We start from the raw sequence: 26852 nt of genomic DNA on the forward strand, positions 1-26852 counted from the left end.
TATAAAGTTTTTTTTGTGTAAATGTTTGTAATTTACAAGAGATGGAGAAGGCTAGCCATAATAATTGGTTAAAGGCTTATGAATTAAAAGGCTTAAAGCCTTTATGAACTTTTAACTTTTACGCTCAGAAGCTCTCCGATTGAAACTATTCATATTTTCAGCATGAAAAGGTGCTGTGTCCCTCCCAGGCCCAACATGAGTCTGCCATGACATATACATTAATTGGCAACTGTGGCTCAGGAGGTAGAGCATGTCGCCCAATGATCCCTGGGTCGGTGGTTCGAATCCCGGCTCCTCCTGTCCACATGTCGAAGTGTCCTTGGGCAAGACACTGAACCCTAGATTGCCTCAAATGAGTCGGTCGGTGTGAGCTTGCCACCATTGGTGTGTGAATGTGGGAAGTGAGGACGCTGGCGTCGACTGTTCGCCACTTCACCTCCAAATGTATGAATGAATGAACCATTGTAAAGCGCTTTGAGCACTTGGAAAAGCACTATAAAAATGCAATTCATTAATTTATACACTGTTGTCAAGAACATTTTCAAGAAAACAGGAATGCTACAAGCTCACTGCTCACACGTTGTGAGAACTGCTGGGAGTGATGGGAGTGTGCAACCCCTGTGGTGCATTCCTGTGATGTGAATGTCATTTCCATACCCGACAGTATCTCATGCAGCAGTCACCTTCTAATTACCAAGGGAGTGAATTTTGAGGGAGTATGTTCCTGCTGTAACAGAGGTGTTGTGTCTTTGTCTTCCCCTGTAGTGTCTGAGAGCAAGACCCTCTGCCACCCGTCCTCAGTCGATTCCCTCTCTACCAGCGCAGCGACAGAAGACCATGTGTCTATGGGTGGCTGGGCTGCTAGGAAAGCTCTGAGAGTAGTAGAGCATGTAGAACAAGGTACTGTACACATGTAAATGGTGATCTATATCTTATTATTATTATTTTTGTTAATGTTTTTTGTGGCTTTCGCCTTTATTGAGTGGTGCAACCACTCCAAGGAACAGCAATATCCGTGTTAACCTACCTATGTGTCCGTTCACCTACCTATGTGTCCGTTCACCTACCTACAGTGGAGTCCCATTCCTTTTTGCCGGGCTGACATGTGTAGGTACCTATCAATGTCAGTCAGCCCAAAAAATACCTCTGGTAGCCACACCTCTGTTGGGTGGGGTTTAGCCTTAAGGGGTGTGTTTTTTTCACCCACTGTGTAATATAATAAATGGACAGTAGGTGGCAGTAGGACAGAGGCCACAGCAACTATACATTCCAGCTAAGTAATTTGCACTGCAGTTTTAGGGATTGTCATTGCTGCTGTCAAGGAGTGAAACAATATACCCATACTCAACCTTTTAATTTTAATTTACCGTAGTATCTCATATATATATATATATATATATATATAGTTGTGGAAATGTAGATCTGCTGTTTTCAAAAGATTGAAAACTTTAAATGATACATTATGCATAAAGTGTATTTTCTACTTTTTTTTGTATGTTAAGTACATTACATCTGTAATACAGTTGTGTATTCTTATGACATTAATTTCATTATATATTATTATAATTAGTTAAAAGCAGGCTCTGTACCCAAAAATGCCTGTATTTAGCCTGTCCTCAGCAGGGCACAGGACACATTAATGCATGGGGCTTGCTATTGTCTTTATACCTGGGGGGGACAGGGGGAGGGGAAGCACTTGATCTTGTGAAATGATCTTGTGGCAGGCAGGCGGCAGGCTGATAACTTTTTGTCTTGTGTAAAAGTACAAAAGTATTGCTATCAAAGTGTACTAAAAATAACTAGAAAGTTGTTGTTGCAAATGTTAATAACATATTCAATCAGTGTGTACTTTGCACAGTAGAGTCAACACAGGAGACAAATGTATTACTATGATATATGATAATATCATGTCATTTTCACAGTTGTGTACTTTACAGTAGAACTAGCTAAACACGGATACCACTTATCATTTAATGTAATGGCTCTGCATGCTTTGCGTGTGTATTTGATTTAAAAAAAACACAAAGTTTGTCATTCACTGTGAACGTACGGTCGTGATTTTGTAGGAATAAAGTTCAGTACTTTATACAACACTATTTCACAATTTACAATTTACAATTTAGGCATTTAGCAGACGCTCTTAATCCAGAGCGACTTACATTAAGCAATAACAAAAGCATGGCATACATCACATATATACAAAGTAGTTATCATGAATCATGCGTAGACTAAGAACGTAACAGTGGAGTATCTATGTAAACTATACATACTATACTATATAATATATTATACATGTGTACTATAAAGTGCTATGACTACATAAAGTGCAATTCTAGAGCTGTCTACGTAACAAGCTATAAGTCTGTTTAAAATACTATCTAAGTCTACATAATGTGCTATCTAAGGGGCTAGGCTAGGGCAAGTGCTACGGGCCATGGTGGAGTCTGAAGAGGTGGGTTTTCAGACTACGGCGGAAGATTGGGAGTGAGGCTGCAGTTCTGACTGTGATGGGAAGTGCATTCCATAGTTTTGGAGCCAGAAGGGAGAAGAGTTTGGGACGTGTGGAGCGTTGTCCCGGCGTTTTTAGTGAAGGTACCTCCAGCTTCCCTGCGTTGGCTGATCTGAGTGCGCGGGAGGGTTTGTAGGGTACGATCATACTTGTGAGATATGGGGGGGCCATGCCTTTGGTTGCTTTGAATGCCAGCATCAGAGTTTTGTATTCTGTGCGGGCAGCGACCGGGAGCCAATGGAGGGAGCGGAGAAGGGGGGTGACGTGTGAGAATTTTGGCTGGTTGAAGACCAAGCGGGCTGCGGCATTTTGGATCAGTTGGAGGGGCTTAAGTGCACATGCCGGTAGGCCAGTAAGGAGGGAGTTACAATAGTCAAGTTTTGACAAGACTGTTGTCTGGATTAGGAGCTGGGCTGACTCCTGGGTGAGGAACGGTCTAATTCGTCGTATGTTGTAGAGTGTAAACCTACAGGATCTAGTGACAGCTGTGATGTGTGTTTTGAACGAGAGCTGACTGTCCAGGACAACACCAAGGTTCCTGGCTGTCGGGACAGACTTTACCAGGGCGTTGTCTACGGAGATAGTTAGCTCCCGCATAGGGCAGGACTTAGCTGGGAAGAACAGAAGCTCAGTCTTGTCTGGGTTCAGCTTGAGGTGGTTGGAAGACATCCACTGTGAGATGTCAGCCAGGCATGCAGTGATGCGTTCTTCTACCTGGGTGGCAGAGGGGGGGAAGGATAGAAACAGTTGTGTGTCATCGGCATAGCAGTGATAGGATATATTGTGAGCAGAGATGATGGTGCCGAGGGATTTAGTGTACAGTGAGAAGAGGAGGGGACCAAGTACAGATCCCTGTGGGACCCCAGTTTGGAGGGTGCGGGGGAATGAAAGCAAACCTTTCCAAGAAACCTGGTAAGTCCGGTCAGAGAGGTAGGAGGAGAACCACTTCAGCGCCGTCCCGCCGATGCCTAGATCAGCTAGGGTGTCTAGGAGCAGCTGGTGGTTCACTGTGTCAAATGCCGCCGATAGGTCTAGGAGAATCAGGACTGCAGAGTGGGAAGCAGCCTGGGCAGCATGTAGTGCTTCTGTGACTGCGAGGAGTGCAGTTTCCGTGGAGTGTGCCTTCTTGAATCCTGACTGGTTGGGATCCAGCAGGTTGTTCTGTGAGAGATGGAGAGAAAGCTGGTTAGAGACAACACGTTCAAGGGTTTTGGAAAGAAAGGAAAGGAGTGATACCGGTCTGTAGTTCTTGACATCTGAGGGGTCAAGAGTTGGTTTTTTGAGGAGTGGTGATACCCTGGCTGACTTGAAGGCAGATGGGACACAGCCTGAGGTTAATGAGGTGTTGATAATGGAGGTGATGAAGGGGAGCAGGTCAGGTGCGATGGTCTGGAAGATTGGAGAAGGGGCGGGGTCGAGAGGACAGGTGGTAGGTCTAGTGGATGTGACTAGTTTCAGGACCTCGTCTGGGGATAGAGGAGAGAAGGAGGACATGCATGGTATGTTATGGTTAGCATTGGTTGAGTCGAGTGCTTCTTTATGGGGGAGGGGGGTAAAGGAGCTACTGATATCATCAACCTTCTTTTCGAAGTAGGTGGCAAAGGCCTCCGCGGTGAGGGATGAGGGTTGAGTGGGGGGAGGGGGTTTAAGGAGGGAGGAGAAGGTGGAGAAGAGTTTCCTTTGGTTAGAAGTGCAGGATTGGATTTTGGTGTGGTAGAAGGAGGTTTTAGCAGTGGTTAGTGAGAGGGAGAAGGCAGAGAGGAGTGAGTGAAAGTGGGAGAGATCATCTGGTAGCTTTGTCTTGTGCCACTTCCTTTCAGCTGCCCTGAGAGGTGTTCGTTCAGATCTGAGGGTTTCAGATAACCAGGGGGCCGGTGGGGATGAGCGAGCTGGCCTGGTCGAGAGAGGGCAGTGTTGGTCAAATGCAGATGAGATAGAGGAGAGGAAGGATGTGGTTGCGGAGTCGGGTGAGAGAGAGAGGAAGGACTCCAGGGAGGGTAGAGAGGAGAGAATAGAGGATGAGAGGGAGGAGGGGTTTAGGGACTTGAGATTGCGTCGGGTGGTGACGGTCGGAGGGTGAGTAGGTTTAGGTGGGAGAGTAGAGAGAGAGAGGGAGAAGGTTATGAAGTGGTGATCAGACCTAATTAAGGGAGTAACAGAGAGCATGGAGGGGGAGCAGGCTCTGCAGAACACGAGGTCCAAAACATTACCAGCCTTGTGAGTGGGAGGGGAGGGAGAAAGGGAGAGGTCAAACGAGGATAGGAGGGACGTAACGGGAAGATACTTCTCTGCCGTAGGTAGGTTAAAGTCACCCAGTAGAATCAGGGGGGTGCCATCCTCCGGAAACGAGCTGATCAGAGAGTCTAGTTCTTCCAGGAAGTTCCCAAGGGTTCCTGGGGGGCGATAGAGCACAATGAGGGTGAGGGGGACTGGTTGTGATATTGAGATAGCATGAAATTCATATGTGGTGAGAGAAAGGTGAGAGAGATTTAAGACACGGAAATTCCATTTCGGGGACATGAGTATCCCTGTACCACCCCCCCTTCCTGTTGAGCGAGGGGTGTGTGTGAATTTGTGTGAAACAGAGAGGGCGGCGGGCGTAGCAGTGTTATCAGGGGTGATCCAGGTTTCGGTTAGAGCAAGGAAATGCAGAGACTTGAGGGTGGCGTGGGCTGAGATCAATTCAGGCATTTCCTCTTTGGTAGCTGCGTGGCAGTTCCAAAGGCCTCCCTCCACCATAATGTGGTGACTGGGTGAGCGAGCTGGGTATATGAGATTTGAGGGATTTCTGTGGCGGGGGAAGTAGTGTCTAGGGCGACATGAAAAGGGCAGGATAGGGATGGTGGGAAAACACATAGTACACAAAATAAAAATAAGAAATAAGAATAAACACGTAATAATAATAATAATAATAATAATAATAATAATACAAATAATAATAATAAGAAGATTGATACAAAACCCTGGGAGGCTGCCTCCTTCGTTAGATGTGTCTGGATGTCCGGTCTTTGGCTTGGGCACCAGGCTAAAGTGGTCGTTGGTCAGCCGGTGTGAGCTACGGATCAAGGTTCATTCACGCGTGTACTAACAGGGCAGTATGTATAGAAGATAGGGAGGAAGTAAAAGAACCAAGAGCAGAGATGGTTGAAGAGTAGAGGGGTAGCTTTAATGGATAGTTTATAGGGGTTATAAAAAGAATAAGTGCAAAGGAACGGAGTGTGTTTCTCTACCTGTGTGTGTATGCAGATTTTCAAAGTTTAAAACAACTGCTGTGGAGCTGTTTTTCCCCTTGTCTTCTGCGACCGTGAGTGAGAGAGTCAGTGAACTGAGAGCAGATATATACTGCTTGAGGCCTAAATTTAAGCCTAGATCTCACCAGCAGGGGGTTTCAGATATATCACTCAGTGAGTGGTCTATCTGTTCTCCCTGATGGGTGATTCCAAATTCAGATCAAAAGAGAAGCTCCCGCCAGGTCTTAAGTACCCACCACAGAGTAAGAAAGACAGAAAGGCAGAGTGATACAAAAGTAGTTAGAATGAAAGAGACAGTTTTAAGGGGTTATAAAAAGAATAAGTGCAAAAGAACAGAGTGTGTTTCTCTACCTGTGTGTGTATGCAGATTTTCAAAGTTTAAAACAACTGCTGTGGAGCTGTTTTTCCCCTTGTCTTCTGCGACCGTGAGTGAGAGAGTCAGTGAACTGAGAGCAGATATATACTGCTTGAGGCCTAAATTTAAGCCTAGATCTCACCAGCAGGGGGTTTCAGATATATCACTCAGTGAGTGGTCTATCTGTTCTCCCTGATGGGTGATTCCAAATTCAGATCAAAAGAGAAGCTCCCGCCAGGTCTTAAGTACCCACCACAGAGTAAGAAAGACAGAAAGGCAGAGTGATACAAAAGTAGTTAGAATGAAAGAGACAGTTTTAAGGGGTTATAAAAAGAATAAGTGCAAAAGAACAGAGTGTGTTTCTCTACCTGTGTGTGTATGCAGATTTTCAAAGTTTAAAACAACTGCTGTGGAGCTGTTTTTCCCCTTGTCTTCTGCGACCGTGAGTGAGAGAGTCAGTGAACTGAGAGCAGATATATACTGCTTGAGGCCTAAATTTAAGCCTAGATCTCACCAGCAGGGGGTTTCAGATATATCACTCAGTGAGTGGTCTATCTGTTCTCCCTGATGGGTGATTCCAAATTCAGATCAAAAGAGAAGCTCCCGCCAGGTCTTAAGTACCCACCACAGAGTAAGAAAGACAGAAAGGCAGAGTGATACAAAAGTAGTTAGAATGAAAGAGACAGTTTTAAGGGGTTATAAAAAGAATAAGTGCAAAAGAACAGAGTGTGTTTCTCTACCTGTGTGTGTATGCAGATTTTCAAAGTTTAAAACAACTGCTGTGGAGCTGTTTTTCCCCTTGTCTTCTGCGACCGTGAGTCATTTGATAATGTGATGGCATAGTGTTTCATAGTTTGTATTATTTGTGTTGCGACGTTGACATGATGACATGAGTTGACAAGTCGCTTATAACAAGCGGACATGGCAACAACGGAGAAATCCATGAAGAGCTCTCGTTTTTAACAGGAGATTTAAGACGTTTCTAACTCATGTCATCATGTCAACGTCGCAACACAAATAATACAAACTACGAAAAACTATGCCATCACATTATCAAATGAAATAGTGTTGTATAAAGTACTGAACTTTATTCCTACAAAATCACGACCGTACGTTCACAGTGAATGAGTTTCTGCCGACCGGAAGCGTTCCGGCGGCCCAAACTGAACGCGGAAGTGTTGGCTGCATAGAGCCCATTGGGAAGGCTGTAGCTGAGGAAACTGGTTATACTGCCTTTAGCATGGCCAGGCCTAGTGCTCAGACACCTATTAGGTGTTAGACATTAGGCCTGCACCCCCCCACCCCCCCCCCCCCACACACACACACACACACTTGCTTGGCACAGGTAAACGGCAGGGGGAACCTAGTAATTATAGTAAGACAAAGTATTTTAGCAACTTAGTCTTAGTGTTACTTTTAGTAGCAAATTTATTTCTGATTTAAGCTCAGTCTCAGGCTGCTTAAACTATCTAGTCTTAGCCAACTAAAAATTAACACTGGCATACAATAAACTAAAACATCATTTCTCAGACTCTTCAACAAAGATGGCAAAAACAAACATTCTTTGTTCTGTACTTATACAATTGTATAGTATAAAACACTGATTTTAAAACTTTGACAAACTATTGCAAACCAGCACTACAGGCTACTTTGCAAGGGCAAAAATAATGTGGGAAATTCTCTCTCTCTCTCTCTCACCACTGATAGAAAAAGAAAAGAAAAAACATTTCCCCACCCCCACCATGCAGACACCTCTGGCTGGAGGACCATGCGTCCCCAGACTGCTCCTGTACTTTTAATTATTATAATCATTTTGATACTTTTTACTTTTACTCAAGTAAATGGTGAATTACAAACTTTTACTTGTAACAAAATAGTTCTACATTGCAGTATTGATACTTTTACTCGAGTAAAAACATTTAGTACTTTTTCCACTACTTGGTTTTAAGTTAGTTTAAAGGGGTATTTGTTTTCTCTTTAAAACATGTCTGGGTCTACTCAGGTTTTTGAGTGAACCCCATACAGTTTCTCTGTGTAGGGCCAGATAGCACTAGATAGATACCATTATTCTCAATCTCAACTCTCAATTCTTATATTAATCGATCAACTCTAAAGCAAAGCTTGTGAAGCTTGCTACAAGTTGGGGTTTTTTATATAAGCAACCAAGCTTCAGAAACAATTAAGCCCAATACGGCAACATGCAACTATAAGTTTTCAAGCTACTTTACAGGGAAACTAGATGGGCATAAATGGACATAAATGGCTGATTGCAGTATTGATACTTTTACTCAAGTAAAAACATTTGTACTTTTTCCACCACTGAAGAATAATTTGTGTAAAGTTCTACAATAAGCATTAGTGAAAGTCTTTTTACTTGATTTACTTTTTTGCTTGAAAAGGAAGCTTGTTTATCTCTCTCTCTCTGTCTGGACAAAGAATACACACTGAAAAAGCCTAGGTGGGCTGCAGGGGGTAGCCAGCCACTAGCCAGTCTCCAGATCTCGTATCTTCACACCTCTCAGACCGGAGAGAGGGGGTTGAGAGAGAGAGAGAACAACTTTTTTTTTCATTTCAAGTTTTCAAATACATACAAATATTTTGAAAATAGCAGATCTACAAGCTCACACTTCATCGCACCGTGGTGATTGTGAGCTTGTAGATGAAATGGCCAAATTGTGTATAGGGCTGAAGTTGTTAAGGTTTTATTTACTTCTACTCCACTACATCTCAGAGGCAAATATTGTACTTTTACTCCACTACATTTCATGACATGACAGTCAGGGGTAAATATAAACTGTTACTGACTTACTCCTGATGACATAACAAAACCATTGACTTAGGACAAAAAAAAATCTTATTTTGGCCTGCATGGTAAACCAATTAATTTAAGTTTTTATATTTAAATGATATTAAGAAAGTCACCACTCACCATTCCACAGTGGTGGAAAGTAACTAAGTACATTTACTTAAGTACTGTACTGTACAATTTTGAGGCATTTGTACTTTACTTTAGTATTCATAATTTCCAATACTTTTATTTCTACTCCACTACATCTCAGAGGCAAATATTGTATTTGTACGCCACTACATTTATTTGCAAACTTTAGTTACTAGTTACTTTGGAGATTTTGATTATTATAAAAAAACATGCATTAACCACTTCCTCAGTATAGTAGACTATTTGAAAATAGCCGATCTACAAGCTCACAATACGTCGTGATGTGCTAGATTATGAGCTTGTAGATTTGCTATTTTCAAAAGATTTGTATACATTTGAAAACTTGGTATCAAACACTTTGATACCAATAATTTTGTACTTTTACTCAAGTAAATGTTGAATACCGGACTGTTACTTGTAACAGTATGTATTTCAATGTATTTCTATATTGCAGTATTGATACTTTTACTCAAGTACAAAATGTGATACTTTTTCCACCACTCCACTGCATATTGCAAGCTATACTCAGTGCAGCTCTGCTCATCATGGCTTGAAGCCACCTGGTGGTTGAATGGCCACTCCACATATTAAAATAAACCTGTGGGTGTGGCTGAGAATCTGGGGGTGGGTCTGTGGGTGTGTCTATCAGAGGTACCTCTGGGTTCTGATAAATGTGACCAGATTTGACCGAGGGGCTGCCATTGGATTTTTTTGAATTTCCGTTTTTTCATGTCATGTGAAAGCAGGGAATCATAGCTTCAAATTGACATATTGGTTGTTCAGTTTGACCCACCAGTTTTGGAGATATGGCTTATAGAAAAATGTCTTGCAGGAGTTGTGGAAAAAAGACCAAGCAGAGAAAATGGACTTCTAAGCTTTAGTTCAGTGATCTGTGACTTTAGGGGGCGCTGTTTTCCCTTCATTTCTCCATTAGTCAACCAGCAGTGTTGCCATGTCTGCTTATTATAATTAGTTGGCCTTGTTTCTAAAGAAAAATAATGCATAGGCCTACTGTACCAATTTTATAATAATTTATAACCTGTTAATAAAAATGTATTTGACAAAAATAAAGTGTAGTTGATTATTTGGGCTTGTTTTTAAAGTGTAGTTGATTATGGAGAGTTGGTAACCAAGTGGACCCTTATTAGATCTTTAACTATCAAGTGTAAAAAGAAACCTTAAAAAGGTCCATTTTGTTTCATTTTACACTCTCAAGATATACATAATTGTTAAACATCTGCATTACTTAATTTACAATAAGTCTACACAATTAGAGAATGTTGTTATCTTGATCGTTTGCCTGTTATCTCTCCTTTTTAAAATAGGCTACTGTATTTATTTGGCCTTTTGTAGTATGAAAAAGGGAAAATAACAGTGGCAGATAAATTAGGCCTATGTAAATGTTCCAGATGAGTACAAATAAAAGAGCTATATGAATGCAATAAATAAAAAAATAAAAAAACAGTAACCAACAGACAACAGGACAGTTTGCTCTCAAACCCTCCCAGCACAAATTGTGCCCTCTTGGCTCTTCTCTTAATTCCTCTGTTTCATTAGCCTGTTATTATTTTTATTTGTCTGCAGACCCCCATCTGAAAATAATTTATGCCAGACACAAGATTTGTGTTGTTTGTATGCATGTAGATCCGCTATTTTCGCTTATTTTGGGCTTGTTTTCATATACCGGGTTGCTTATTTCTCTCGCAGAAACTGGCAACCCCACAATGATAGCCGTTAGCTACATTTAGCTAATATATTGATATCAATCTTGTAAGCTAAAACAAGTACATTATCGCGCTATATTACATATCGATGCGATCTGCGTTATTATGACCTTAATTTTCATGGCAGGTACATTCCAAAGCAACTAATAATAACCACGTTATGGTGACATAATGTTACAATGTTTACAATACATTCATTCGAGTCTTCTTCTTCTGCTATTGGAAATAGGAAGCCATTTCCGCATTTTCCATTGTTGTGGTCAACAGTGCCCCCAGCTGGAACATTAGCATGAATTAGCTTTAGGCGGACCAAAATAAACACACTTTTTACAAAATATCGTTGTTAATACTTCTTTCTGTGCTATTTCTGTTAGCCAGTTAGTAAAAGACTAGTATTATCTTCCAAAACGATTGTGTACAAAAAGGCGGATTTTAGCGGAATTTGCATACTATAGCAGGGAAGCCGTATGTCTAGTTAGCATTGGTTAACCCAATGGTTATAACATTAGACATAGTGACATGTTTAAGCATTTATTTCATATTTATATGTCGATATCAGCTCTGACATTTATTACAGACCTGCTCTAACATGACATGAATAATAATATAGCTTCAGATTATTTTAGACAGAAAAATAAAAAAGGACAAAGAAAATACTTTTTCAGCTGTCCTCAACAATTGCCACCCCCGCGATGGCAGGCTCTATATCACGTGTGGTCACAAATGGGAACAGAGCGGCATTCCGACGCATCGCCATTCCGACCATTGACTTCCATTGATCGGAATGGCGGGGTTTCTCCCCTTTGGGTAAGACCCCGCCACTCCGACGATTAAACACATCGCTATTCCGAACCCCGCCCCCCGCCTCCGATACGTACATCAATCACCCCGCCCCCCGCCTCCGATGCGTACGTGTGTGTGTGTGTACGGTCGAGATTCTGGAAAAGTATAATGAACGGAGCTGATTTACGTCGCTGTCTGTATGCATGCATCAAATATAAATTATATATTAATATGGCCTATTATTAAAATATATAGCCTCTGGGTGGCTGAAATTCCCCCGCAGGTAAGGTATAGCTAATCAGAGATATTGAATTCTATATATCGTGTCTCTTTCCTCCTTTTTATTTTATTTTTTTGTTTCGGTTTATAGTATATTAGAGTCCACTGACACACATCTATCAGACACACTAGTGCTTTCGTAGTGTAGTGGTCTGTGTTTACGCCAATGGGTTTTTGCTGGATGTGGCAGCAGGTTCAAGTCCCGTTCATAGCAAACACGTATTTTACTTTTTAGTTATCCTTCCTTATATTGTGTGTGGAGATAATTGATAGCTTTGATTTACGTTTTGATTTACATTAATCTGACAGCAACATCGTGGTGCATGCTGGGTAATGGCTGGTTTGAAATGTATAACTTTATATAATGTCCTACAATCATATCATCACCTTATTAAACTAATGGCCTAAGTCATTATTTTGCCGAAAATGAGTTTTTGGCCTAAATCAACTCCTGGTGATGATGGCCACCTCTGGTAAAATCGCCTAAGCCCTAACGTAAAAGGCCTTCCTGTAACACCCTATTAAAAAAATCACACCCGTGTGAACTGAGTGGTGCAAGGTCTTATATAGCTTGATCAGCTGTGGTCTGATGTAATGTCAGTGACCATAGTAACCATGCTCATTCTTTTGGGCCCCACGTACAGGTACACACATACACAGACACAAACACGTATACAGACAAAGCTGGTTATTGGAGTGGTTTGCACCACTCACAAAAAATGGCCTATGTCAAGAGTGAGACTTAGGCCATTTTATTTTGCCTAAGTCATAATAAAATGTGACTTAGGCCATTTTAACACACCTTTCAAAATGGGAGTGAATGGGACTGAATGGGAGTGAATGGGAGGTACTGTTACTATGGGACTGATAGAATGGGAGTGAATGGGAGGTCCTGTACTATGGGACTGATACTATGGGAGTGAATGGGAGGTACTGTTACTATGGGACTGAATGGGAGTGAATGGGAGTGAATTGGAGGTACTGTTATTATGGGAGTGAATGGGAGTGAACTGGACTGAATGGGACTGAATGGGAGTGAATGGGACTGAATGGGACTGAATAGGAGTGAATGGGAGTGAATGGGAGTGAATGGGAGGTACTGTTACTATGGGACTGAATGGGAGTGAATGGGAGTGAATTGGAGGTACTGTTATTATGGGAGTGAATGGGAGTGAACTGGACTGAATGGGACTGAATGGGAGTGAATGGGACTGAATGGGACTGAATAGGAGTGAATGGGAGTGAATGGGAGTGAATGGGAGGTACTGTTACTATGGGACTGAATGGGAGTGAATGGGAGTGAATTGGAGGTACTGTTATTATGGGAGTGAATGGGAGTGAACTGGACTGAATGGGACTGAATGGGAGTGAATGGGACTGAATGGGACTGAATGGGACTGAATAGGAGTGAATGGGAGTGAATGGGAGTGAATGGGAGGTACTGTTACTATGGGACTGAATGGGAGTGAATGGGAGTGAATTGGAGGTACTGTTATTATGGGACTGTTACTATGGGACTGTCACTCCCATTCATCCCATTCACTCCAATTCAGAGCGAAAGGGAGTGAATGGGAGTGAATGGGAGTGAATAGGAGTGCATGGGAGTGAATGGGAGTGAATGGGAGTGAATGGGAGTGAAAGGGAGGTACTGTTACTATGGGAGTGAATGGGACTGAATCGGAGTGAATGGGAGGTACTGTTACTATGGGACTGTCACTCCCATTCATCCCATTCACTTCCATGCACTCCCATTCAGTCCCATTAAATCCCATTCAGTCCCATTCAGTCCCATTCACTCCCATTCAGTCCCATAGTAACAGTACCTCCTATTCACCCACATTCACTCCCATTCACTCCCATTCACTCCCATAGTATCAGTCCCTCCCATTCACTCCCATTCAGTCCCATTCACTCCCATTCAGTCCCATTCAGTCCCATTCACTCACATTCAGTCCCATTCACTCCCCTTCAGTATCAAATGTCTTTGTGCTCTGATATTATTTTAAACACTCTGTGGCTGACCCTAAACCATGGTCTATTATCCATACACCTTTATTTGTATGTCAATAGTCATATTTTTTGGAATTGAAATAATTAAGAAATATAATATATTCTACATTTGGCACAGTTTTTTGTGTTTCCTGAAAACCTTGAAAAAATGACTTGGGCAATTAGTTTAATAAGGTGACGATATGAAAGAGCCAAAGTTATTTTTTGAGCAAAATATAAACTTTATTATAAACTCAAATATAAAGTATTTATTTCCTATAGACTGACGTCACCTTCAGTGGAAAGGCTACATTTTAAAAGGTATCATTGTAAATCATTTGATAACACTATCAAGAAAGACATATGTTTTAAACAGGCTTGTTGCTATGGTGATTGTCAACATTGGATTGTCAGCTAGAGGAAAGGAAACAGAAACACGGAAACGGAAACAGATAAACGGAAACAGAAAAGGGGCGTTCCCTTGTTCCCTTCAGTCCGCCGTCCCGGACGGGCTCCCGGGGGTCTCGTGCCCAGGTGGGGGTCCGCGGGGTATCTCGGCCGTCCCTGGGCCCAGGTGGGGGTCCGCGGGGTATGCACACACACGCACGCGCGCACGCCGCACACACACACACGTGTGTATAGAGGAAGGGCGGGGGGTCTCAAGGTTCGGGGACCCCTAGGGACCCCCAGGGACCCCCCAGGGACCCCCACATGGTAACTCTTTCATTTCTCTACCATTTTGGACGGGGGTGGGTTCGTTGGAATCGTGTCGCCCCCCTGGGTGCGTTTTTGGGGGTCTCAAGGTTCGGGGACCCCTGGGGACCCCCAGGGACCCCCACATGGTAACTCTTTCATTTCTCTACCATTTTGGACGGGGGTGGGTTCGTTGGAATCGTGTCGCCCCCTGGCGTTGAACATCCCGTTGAACATCCCGTTGAACATTTTTGTTCAACGGGACCAATTCCATTAAATCCAGCGTGAAAAAGTGAGTCAGAGTAAGTAGTTTTTGAAAAAGAAAAAATCACACCCGTGTGAACTGAGTGGTGTAAGGTCTGTCTGACGTAATGAAATCATGTCTGACGTAATGAAATCACACCCGGATGTGATTTCACAACTGGCTTTTTTTGTGCAGAAAAAATGAGCATGGTTGCTACGGTCATCCAGTTCACCCGGGTGTGATTTAATTACTTCAGAAATTATTTTGAACATAGCAACCATGCTCATTTTTTTCTGCACACAAAAGCCAGTTGTAGGAGTGGTTTACACCACTCAAAAATATATTTGTGTTTGTGGGGTAAGAAAAACGTGTCTAAAAAAAGATGTAAAATATTTACAAGTGTCGTAGAGAGTTGAAACCAATTCCATTGGATTCAGAATTGTTCAGACATGGATAAGCACCCTTGGTTTTTTTTAAATCGGTTATTCCCTTCTGAAAATAGCCTTAAAAGGTCCCTTCGGCCTCCAAAGGTCAACGTGTGACCTTTGGAATGTTCCAAGTGTCGTAGAGACCTAGGACCAACTTCATTGGATTCGGCTGGATGAGATGATGAAGAATTTGTCCTGCTCAAAACAAACAGACCAATTTTGATTTTTACGATTTTAATGCGTTGCAGGTGATCAAAAATCCAATTTTTTAAAGATTCCTATAAATACACTCCCCCCCCCCCCTATTTCAAGTAAGGGAAATCTAATGGTGCTGGTTTTAAATGTGTAGCTGACTTAGAAATGGGTGTGAAAGTTTCAAAAATTCATAATATCATGCATGAATGTCATTTTTTTCCAAGACTTGTTCTACCCCCACTAAATCAATGGCGCTGAATCCGAATATGTAGGTTATATTGCGAGTCAACAACAGGAAGTACCTTAATTGGCTGCTAATTGGCTAAAACTGTATCTTCTTGTAGGAATATCGCAGAGGGCTGAAACTTATATTAAAATGTTCGTCTCGGAAAGTTCTATAACATTCCCAAAGATGGGCCCCTAATACAATTTCCCCATGGAAATAAAGCCCCTAAGAAGCTAGGAAATAACAGATCTACAAGTCCACAGAGAATTACACTAGGAACGCCAGGATTTTGGCTACCCCCCCTAACTCATATGCGCTGAGTTTGAATATGCAAGAACTTTTCAAATCGGACAACGGGAAGTGCCTTAACATCTACTTCCGGTGGTGTTTTTTGGGGTTTTCTTAGGGTTATTGGTGTTATTTTGCTCCAAAGTATTTTTTCCCAAAAAGAACTCATAAATTAGGGCCTGACTACGAAACACCGACCCTTAATACCCTATAGTGATTTTAGGAAGAAATCCAGACTTCTAGACCCTGTAACATCGCGTAGGAAGGTCGCACAGAAACGTGACACCCCTCCACACGATCATCTTGAGGAGCTTAATACGGCCATATAAGTGTGGTCCCACGAAGATTGTCCTAGGAGAAGCTTCTTCCAAAAAGTTGTCTTTCAAGGTCCTGTAAGGAGTATACCCCCTATGTATGTCGCTCAAACTGGCACCCTCAGGAAAAAAGTGTCGTACAGGAATGAGACACATATCCACGTGTTCGTCTGGGTTAGCTCTACAACATATCCGAAGATGGGCCTCTGACGTCACTTCCCCTTGGTTTTATAGCCCCTAGAAGGTTAAACATCAACTTTGTGTAGGAGTGTCGGACGGAAATGAGAGACATGTCAAATTGTTCGTCCTGACAAGCTATACAACATACTAAAAGATGGGCTCCTAATGACCAAGGGTTTTTGACTTAGAGGCTTTATAGAGTTTAGAAAAAGAAAAAAACATTTTTGTTCAACGGGACGAATTCCATTAAATCCAGCGTGAAAAAGTGAGTCAGAGTAAGTAGTTTTAAAAAATAAAAAAAATTATTTGTGTTTGTGGGGTAAGAAAAACGTGTCTAAAAAAATATCTAAAATATTTAGAAGTGTCGTAGAGACTTGAAACCAATTCCATTGGATTCCCCGTGCTTCAGACATGGATAAACACCCTTTGTTTTAGAAAAATTGGTTATTCCCTGTCGATTATAGCCTTAAAGGGCCTTGACGCCATACAAAGGTCTCGGGCGTGACCTTTGATAGTTAAAAGTGTCGTAGAGACTCAGGACCAAGTTCATTGGATTCAGCTGGATGAGAAGAAGAAAGAATTTGCCTGCTCAAAACAAACGGACAAATTTTGGATTTTTAATTGATTTTAACGCGTTGGAGGCCACTAAAAATCAATTGGGCTTCTAATATCATTTCCCCATGGAGATATAGCCCCTAGAAGGTTTACAAAATAGCCAATCTACAAGTAGGGTTGTGTGCTAGGGTTGTGTGTGTGCGCTAGGGTTGTGTGCTAGGGTTGTCTCTCTCTTCAAACATGATGGGGCATGATCTCTGTCTCTCTCTCTGTCTGAACATGATCTCTGTCTCTCTCTACATAGGTACCTTGAGACCCCCAAAAACGCACCGAGGGGGGTGACACGATTCCAACGAACCCACCCCCGTCAAAAACGGTAGAGAAATGAAAGAGTTACCATGTGGGGGTCCCTGGGGGGTCCCTTGAGGTCCCTAGGGGTCCCCGAACCTTGAGACCCCCAAAAACTCCCCCAGGGGGGTGACACGATTCCAACGAACCCCCCCTTGTCCAAAACTGTTGAGAAATTAAAGAGTTACCATGTGGGGGTCCCTGGGGGTCCCCGAACCTTGAGACCCCCTGCCCTCCCTCTATACACACGCGTGTGTGTGCGGCTTGCGCGCGTGCGTGTGTGTGCATACCCCGCGGACCCCCACCTGGGCCCAGGGACGGCCGAGATACCCCGCGGACCCCCGCGGACCCCCACCTGGGCACGAGACCCCCGGGAGCGCGTCCGGGACGGCGGCCCGGTTCGAACGAGATTCCCCCCGTCCGAAACAGCCCAGGGACGGCCGAGATACCCCGCGGACCCCCGCGGACCCCCACCTGGGCACGAGACCCCCGGGAGCCCGTCCGGGACGGAGGACTGAAGGGAACAAGGGAACGCCCCTTTTCTGTTTCCGTTTATCTGTTTCCGTTTCCGTGTTTCTCTTTCCTTTCCTCTGGCTGACAATCCAATGTTGACAATCACCATAGCAACAAGCCTGTTTAAAACATACGTCTTTCTTGATAGAAGTGTTATCAAGCACCTTCTACAAAAACCTAGGTGTTTGTAAAGACGATTTTAAACTAGTTATGGTAACAACTGATGAGATAATTAAGAAACTGAGTGCCCTCCAACCCCACAAGGCCACAGGCCATGACAACATTCCCTCCAAATTTCTCAGAGACTCAGCCATCTCTATAGCTCCAATCATCACCCACATAGTAAACCTCTCCATCAAACAGGGACAGGTCCCCCAAGATTTCAAACTGGCCAAAGTAACCCCCTTGCACAAGAAAGGGAGTAAATTAGACCCCGGCAACTACCGCCCTATTTCTATTCTTAGTTCCATCTCGAAAGTGATGGAAAAAATAGTCTATGAACAGGTTGAAAAGTATCTTGCCACTAACAAATTATTGTACGAGTTCCAATCTGGCTTCAGAACATCCCACTCCACTGACACATGCCTTCTCTATTTAAGCGACCACATCAAACAAGAGGTGGACGCTGGCAAATACTGCGGCATGGTCATGCTGGACCTCCAAAAGGCTTTTGACACCGTGAACCACTCCATACTGGTTAACAAGCTAAAAGCAATTGGTTTCGATAGCACATCAGTGAGCTGGATGCAATCCTACCTGGAGGGGAGAGAACAGATGGTGGAAGTGAACGGAACACTGTCCCCCCCCTCCCAGTGAGCTGTGGCGTTCCACAAGGAAGCATACTAGGACCTCTACTGTTCCTAATATATGTAAACGACATGACTTCAGCCTGTGACTGCAACTTGTTCCTGTTCGCAGATGACTCAGCACTGCTGGTCTCGGACAGGGACAAACTGCAGGTTGAAAATGCCCTCAGCTCTGAACTCGGTAGAATCTGCACCTGGCTCGCTGATAACAAACTATCTTTACACCTGGGAAAAACTGAATCCATTCTCTTTGGCTCTATTAGTAATCTCAGCAAGGCAAATGGCTTCTTGGTTAGAGTGGGTGACAATGTTATCACACGTAAAGATGAAATTACCTACCTAGGTTCCATCCTGGAGGCTAATCTTTCCGGTGATAAAATGGCCACCAACGTAATCAAAAAAGTCAACCATAGAACAAGATTCCTCTACAGGATCTCCTCACTGGTCAACAAAAACACCTTGAAGACCTTAACAGGAGCCCTTGTACAGGGTTTCTTTGACTATGCATGCACCTCCTGGTACCACAGCACCTCAAAGGCCCTTAAAACCAGGCTCCAGACTTCCCAAAACAAACTGGTCAGGCTCCTACTTGATCTAGCCCCCCGAACCCACCTCACCCCTGCCCACTTCGACAGGCTGGAATGGCTTAGGGTCGACGACAGAGTACAGCAACTTGCAATGGGTCTGGTCCACAAGATTCGATACACCACCAAGATACCCATGTACCTGTCTAGATACTTCCTTAATGTTAACGAAGTCCACACCCACAACACCAGAGGGAGTGCAACGAACCATGTACAACCCAGATTCGGCACAAACAAGGGACTAAATTCTTTTCGCTCCTATGCCACCAAAATGTGGAACGCCCTACCAACTGTCATTAAGACATGCGAATCCCTTGACTCCTTCAAAACCGCTCTCAAAGGGCACCTACGGATGGCTGCAATTCGAAACTGGCCCCCGTAAAATCTGAATCCCCCCCCCGCCCCCCCCTTTTTTTCCCTCACTGTATATATTTCTTTTCCCTTTTTACCTCCTTTTTGATGAATTCCTGTTCTGTCTATAGAAGTGTCTATTTGTACGTCTCTAAATGTTTTGATGATTTGAACATGGTGGACCCTGTTGGAAACAAGTGTAATGCTTAATTGGGTCGTCCACTCACAGTTAACAGCCTTTGTATTGAGTTTGTGCTTGAAATGTACTGTAATTCTGCAAACTGTTAATAAATTCTTCAATCAATCAATCAATCAATGCACCACGATGTTGCTGTCAGATTAATGTAAATCAAAACGTAAATCAAAGCTATCAATTATCTCCACACACAATATAAGGAAGGATAACTAAAAAGTAAAACACGTGTTTGCTATGAACGGGACTTGAACCTGCTGCCACATCCAGCAAAAACCCATTGGCGTAAACACAGACCACTACACTACGAAAGCACTAGTGTGTCTGATAGATGTGTGTCACTGGACTCTAATATACTATAAACCGAAACAAAACAAAAAAATAACATAAAAAGGAGGAAAGAGACACGATATATAGAATTCAATAGCTCTGATTAGCTATACCTTACCTGCGGGGGAATTTCAGCCACCCAGAGGCTATATATTTTAATAATAGGCCATATTAATATATAATTTATATTTCATGCATGCATACAGACAGCGACGTCACGTAAATCAGCGCCGTTCATTATACTTTTCCAGAAAGTATATCAAGTGGGCTGTCCTATCAAAGTATCAATCATAGAAGAAGGCGCTTTCCCGGAATAATAATAATAATAATAATAATAATCCAATGCTTGCCCAACCATCTAGCCGCAGACTTTTAATTGCACCTAATGTTATTCAGCTTCTCTCTCTCTCTCTCTCTCCACCTGCGCTGTGCGCAAGGCAGCCTTACTTTACATAATTACATTCCCCACCGGTTCCGAAAAAAACGGAATCTCTCTATTCCAGATGGAAGACATAAAGCAAGAATAACAGGCGAGACAGATGTACATCATGTACAGTTTATTTTTATTTAATAAAAGGATAGAAATATAGCCTACACATTCAGGAAGGAAATATCACACTGCTGTGGTATCATTAATTTATTATGCATTCTGCTGTTATGTGCGTATTGGATGGTTGGGGGGCGGGGTTGAGTGTTACGTCGGAATGGGGATGCGTCGGAATGGGGGTGCGTCGGAAAGGGGGTGCGTCGGAAAGGAGGGTTGTCGGAATGGGGGTGCTTCGGAGTGGCGGTGTGTAACCGTCACAAATGTCCTTTTGAGACTGAGGCAAAAAGGAATGGGACTCCACTGTATGTGACTATGAGCACCAGTACCAATGAGTACCAAAAGTGGCGCTGTTGTGCCAGAAACAGAGAGAGAGAGATAGTGCTGCACTGCTGCCTGCTAATGAGAGACGGAGGGGGGGGGGGAGTTGCACCACTCAGTTCACACAGGTGTGATTTTTTTCATATTTTTTATAGAGGGACAGACAGTAGGCTGACAGGAAATGGGAAGGGAGATGGGGGGGGGGGGGGGGGTGACATGCAGTAAAGGCCGTCGGGATCGGGAGTCGAACCCATGGCACACTGCCAGACTTGGGCTACCGGCCAAGGTGCCTGGACCGCTGAGCCACGGCCCAGGCCCATCTATATCTATTAGGGGGGTAACTACATTTTAACAGCGTTACGATACATGGTTGTGGTTGATACGTACATGGAAGATATTGGTTCATTCCGACGATACGATACAATACGATTCAATGATTTAAAATCGATGCAGTAACTATTTAGCAAATAAATTAAATCTGTGAAACATGTGGATAGTGCAGGTATTTTGAGGTAGAGCAGGTCATCCAATGATCCATGGGTCGGCGGTTCGAATCCCGGCTCCTCCTGTCTACATGTCGAAGTGTCCTTGGGCAAGACACTGAACCCCAAATTGCTCCCAATGTGCTCGTTGGTACCTTGCATGGCTTCCGCCGCAATCGGTGTATGAATGTGTGTGTGAATGGGTGAATGTAATGCACAATCTATGTAAAGCGCCTTGGATAAAGTCGCTATATAAATGCACCATTTACCATTTTATTTACCATTTAAGGGAAAAATGTATCGTCAATTGATTGTGAATCTTCTTGACGATGGTATTAAATTGTTTGGATTGTTTATTGTAATTCCTTCAATTGCTGTAACCACATGAGGATTTTTTATTTTGTTGTTCGTAGGATAGGCATTTATACGCTTTCAGCTTCAGCCTATTCCATTTGATCACCTCCAGTTCCTTTTTGTTATTGTAACCGTGTGTTAACAAATAAGTTGTATTTTTACTGTGAAGATGATCAAATAAACTAAACTATTATTAGGAATAAGTAAACGGTGATTCTCTGGTAAATACATGGACATTATATTTGAACAAATCCGTACCTTGACATGAACACAGAATACGCGTCGCACATTTATCAATAGACCAAGCGAAGCGATATTGCATGGAAGTAATTTAACACGTTTTTATTTTTTCTTCTTCTTAAAATTGCCAAATACAATGCACAAGTATTTTCGTATTGATTCAATCGATTATTTTCTTTGCAAAACGATTCGATGCCGATTATTTGCATTGCAAACGATACCATATGTTGCCGTTGTACTTCGATTCTTGAAATATTTTTTTTTTTTATGCGGTTACTATATCTTTACACCCCTAATATCTACATTTATATACACATCTTCTATACACTTCCCACTCGGAGTCGGGATATGCAGGGGTCACACTGATTACATCGTGCCCAACATAGGGATGTTAGTTTGAAAGCCAATGAGTGAAACTTGTCTCTTGGCTAAGCCAAGAGACAGTCTTGTTGTAAACCAACAAGACTTGTTGTAAGCCAAGTTGGCTTACAACAAGACTATAGGTTGAAACATTCTCCATTATTTCACCTACAGTGCTGGCTATTGAGTTACTTGCCTCCTGTCAGGCCCTGGAGTTCCTCCGTCCTCTGAGGACCACTGATCCTCTAGAGAAGGTCTACGACCTGCTACGCTCTGTGGTCAGGTAAGAGCTGCACCGTGATAGAAAACAACACACTACATGACTCTTAACCCCTTTAGGTCTGACGTCAAAATCTTCTAAATCCTGACAGTTTTCTGAAATACCTGTTTCTAGGGCTATATCACTCAATATTTCATGTCAAGGACTCCAAACATTATATGTAAATGGCCGCCGACCCCCATCTGAAAATATGTTTTTGAGTTAAAATCGGTTTGCGCCACATTTTCCCGATTTTTCAAAAATAGCAGACCTACAACCTCGTATGAGCTTGTAGATCTGCTATTTTTCAATAGCTAAAGTATAACATGCTATAAACACCAAAAGGGGTTCCCGCCACATAATGGTTTAATTAAGTTTCCTGCTTTAGGAGGACTTTTGAACTGGTCACAGTGCAATTAAAAATAATAATAACCAGCCACTGTTGTACTATCCAAATACAGTGACCCAGAAGATAAAATTGCTAAATAAATATAAATAATGCTAAAAATTAAAGGAGAATTCCATGCTAGAAGGCTTTCTTACCTTTATTTGTAGTTGTTACGTCCCCACCAAAGAGGTCCAGGTGTTATTTTGTGCAAAAGTGCATTATTGGTTATTTTCCCTACCATAAGCAGTCAATTCATTGCATTGAATTGAATGGGGCTACGGGGTGTTGTGCTAATTCGCTTATTTCCATCGCTCAAAAATCTATTTATTTTGTATATATCCTCTCTTCATAATGTAAATGAAAATATGCAAATTAGCACAAAAACCCGACCCTCATTGAGGGCTTATATTAGGGGATATAGGCAATAATGCACTTTTGCACAAAATAACACCTGGACCTCTTTGGTTGGGACGTAACAAAGAATTCTCCTTTAAGCATTAGATTCAAATCGTGTAATCGTGTAAGTGACTTGCATCTCTAAACAAGTTGTTGACCAAATTTCTCTCACCAGCCCTTGGAATAAAGATCGATGCATGAGTCCTGACATAGAGGCAGCTCACGCTCTCCTCCAAGAGCAAAAGGCAAGTTTCCCTGATAAAGGAAAATTAGCTAAATGTGTGGCAAATCTGCAACAAAAATGCTTACCACTAGCTTTCTTCACAGATGTGTTCATAAAGGGGTCTACAATCACATATAAATGTGTTCCAACCCAACTCCCTTGGGAAACTTCCAAATTTCATTATACTTTAAGTAGCATGTGACATGTCAAACTAGGGGGTTTTCATGATTCTGAATCCATTGCAAGCATTAGTTTTGCACAAAAACACTCCTTTGCCTAAAATGCCCATAGCCATCATCACAAATGTGATGAGGTCAGCACATTTGGACACATATGGGCAAGTGGCTATGGCCGAATTTAGCCCAAAGAGTATTTGTCAAAGTTTCCCAAGGGAGTTAGGTTGGAACAAATGTATATGTTATAGTAGACACCTTTATGAACACATTTGTGAAGAAAGCTAGTGGTAAGCATTTTTTTGCAGATGTGCCACACATTTCGCTAATTTTCTCTAACTATGACAACGTTTTAGTAAAGACATTTGGTTCCGAAATCATGTCATAATGACTTTGTCTCCCTGCTTCAGGTGTGGGAGGCAGTTCAACCCTACATGGACAAATACAGCAAAAAGATGACCAACTGAACCAAGTACTCCCAATAACAAGGACGATAGAAGTTTCCTAATCAATGTATAATCATTTGGGACAGTGGTTCCCAAACTTTTTCGTGTGAAGGACCCCCAAAACATGTATTAGGTCACGGACCCCCCATTTGAAAACATATGCCAGTGACCCCGATAATTTGTACGGCTCTAGCAGTGATTCCGAAACATATTAATTTCAAGGACCCCCAGTTTCACACGCATTAGGCTACGGTCCCCTGATTTAATGGCATTTATATCTCTGGTACCCCAATTTATATTGTAAAAGTAGAGTAACTACTGACTGGGATTTTCTTTGAGGATGCTAGTATTGACACAGCCACCAAGGCTATTACCTTATATTTCCTTGTGTGTTGATATGATAGTGCCAAGGAAAGTTATAACTAAGTATCAACAATAATAGACCATACCGTAAATTAGCTCAGTTAGTTGTGAACCCTTTTATAATAAAATGGTACTTTTCCTTTCTTATCTCCCTAGGAGACCACAGAGGGTGAGATTTAACTCGGTTCTCGCAGAGGAGACACTTGGTAGTACAGGGGTGCCCCAAGGAACAGTCAGTTCCTCTTTTCTGTTTACCTTGTATACGGACGACTGTGTCAGCTCACATCCAAATCAGTTTGTTATCAAGTTTTCAGATGACACCGTGATACTTAGTCTGCTCAAGAGCGCTAATAACATCCTCAGACATAGAGCTGGAGTAGACACGTTTATAGAGTGGTGTGATCTAAATAATCTGAAAATGAATGTAAACAAAACAGAGGAGGTCATAGTTGACCCCAGGTCCATAGGAGACCACAGTATGAATAGTGTTCACAACCATAACATCAAACAGATCTCCTCCTAAAAATACCTGGGAGTGCAGATTGATCAAATGCTGATAAACCACAAGTATTATTTTAAACCATTGAAGTATTGTTAAATCCTCCCTTATCCACATGTTCGGAAGCCTCCCCGGAGGTACGCGAAAGTTTTCTCTCATTTGTCATAGATAAAATAGCCACTATCAGAGCCCTCTTTCCACCCCCTGTTCTCGACCCCCCGACGTCTGTTAATACTCATGTTCCTGTTTTTAATCATTTTGAACCTGTGTCGCTCTTAGCTCTTAGTGACATTGTTGCAAAAATTAAACCCTCATCCTGCCCGTTAGATGCCATCCCCACCCGCTTATTTAAGGAGGTCTGGGGGACTATTGGACCTTCAGTCCATAACATAATAAACAGCAGTCTTGCGACAGGAGTTGTACCAGCACATTTTAAAGTAGCAGTTGTGGAACCCCTAATCAAAAAAGCCAACCTGGACACCAAGCTTCCATTTATTTCCAAAAAATTAGAAAAAACAGCACTTTTACAGTTACAGACTTTTTTTAAATGAGCACAACATTCTTGAAACATTTCAATCTGGTTGTAAAGCTTTCATAGCACTGAGTCTGTACTGCTCAAAGTTTTTAATTCTGGGTGCCTGCCATGCAATGGCAGAAACACAGGTTGAAATCTAAAACGCATACTTAACTAGAAACAAATTTCAGGAAATTTGACTGGGTGCCTGCAGCTCGCCAAGTCTGTGCTAATGCTAACATGCTAATGCTAACATGCTAACATGCTAATGCTAACATGCTAATATGCTAACATGCTAATGCTAACATGCTAATATGCTAATGCTAACATGCTAACATGCTAATGCTAACATGCTAATATGCTAATGCTAACATGCTAAGGCTAACATGCTAATGCTAACATGCTAACATGCTAATGCTAACATGCTAACATGCTAATGCTAACATGCTAATGCTAACATGTTAACATGCTAATGCTAACATGCTAATGCTAACATGCTAATGCTAACATGCTAATGCTAACATGCTAATGCTAACATGCTAACATGCTAATGCTAACATGCTAATATGCTAACATGCTAATGCTAACATGCTAATATGCTAATGCTAACATGCTAAGGCTAACATGCTAATGCTAACATGCTAACATGCTAATGCTAACATGCTAATGCTAATATGCTAACACGCTAACATGCTAATGCTAACATGCTAATGCTAACATGCTAACATGCTAATGCTAACATGCTAATGCTAACATGCTAACATGCTAATGCTAACATGCTAACATGTTAATGCTAACATGCTAACATGCTAATGCTAACATGCTAATGCTAACATGCTAATGCTAACATGCCAAGGGGTCCATTTGGTTTCGCTCAGGGGGGCGGCCCGGTTCTGGCGAGCCGCCCCGCGTCCGAAACGGTTGAGAAATGACAGAGTTACGTGTTTCCCCGAATTTCTCTATTGACTTTCAATGTGTGTGTGTGCGTGCACATGTGTGCATGTGCGTGCATGTGCGTGTGTGCGCGCGTGTGTGAGAGTTGGTCAGGTGACCTTGAATCATTAACAAAGTATCATTTTCACCTGGGCTAGTCTATGCAATGCAAACAGTATTGAAAGGTAAAGCACACTGACTCTCTATGAGAGATCGTATGTCCGAACAAATTGCTCTATCGCAAAAAGTAAAAGTCGAATGCGATTTTTGTTTTCCCCGTG

At 42.5% G+C, this 26852-nt stretch overlaps 1 protein-coding gene across 1 annotated transcript in view; it reads left to right on the forward strand.

Moving 5' to 3' along the window:
* The window catches only part of LOC306939510 (histidine ammonia-lyase-like), a gene marked incomplete at its 3' end in the record, with an annotated part of 34982 nt that extends 10699 nt beyond the window's left edge, over positions 1 to 24283 (forward strand). The window contains exons 13-16 of the mRNA XM_079524097.1: positions 766 to 900; positions 22552 to 22660; positions 23596 to 23665; positions 24227 to 24283. Coding sequence (XP_079380223.1) covers positions 766 to 900; positions 22552 to 22660; positions 23596 to 23665; positions 24227 to 24283 — 371 coding nt within the window. The remainder of the gene's footprint in view (positions 1 to 765; positions 901 to 22551; positions 22661 to 23595; positions 23666 to 24226) is intronic.
* Between the last annotated feature and the right edge of the window lie 2569 nt (positions 24284 to 26852).

Source organism: Electrona antarctica (genome assembly GCF_951216825.1).
Source record: "Electrona antarctica genome assembly, chromosome: 16".
NCBI lineage: Eukaryota > Metazoa > Chordata > Actinopteri > Myctophiformes > Myctophidae > Electrona > Electrona antarctica.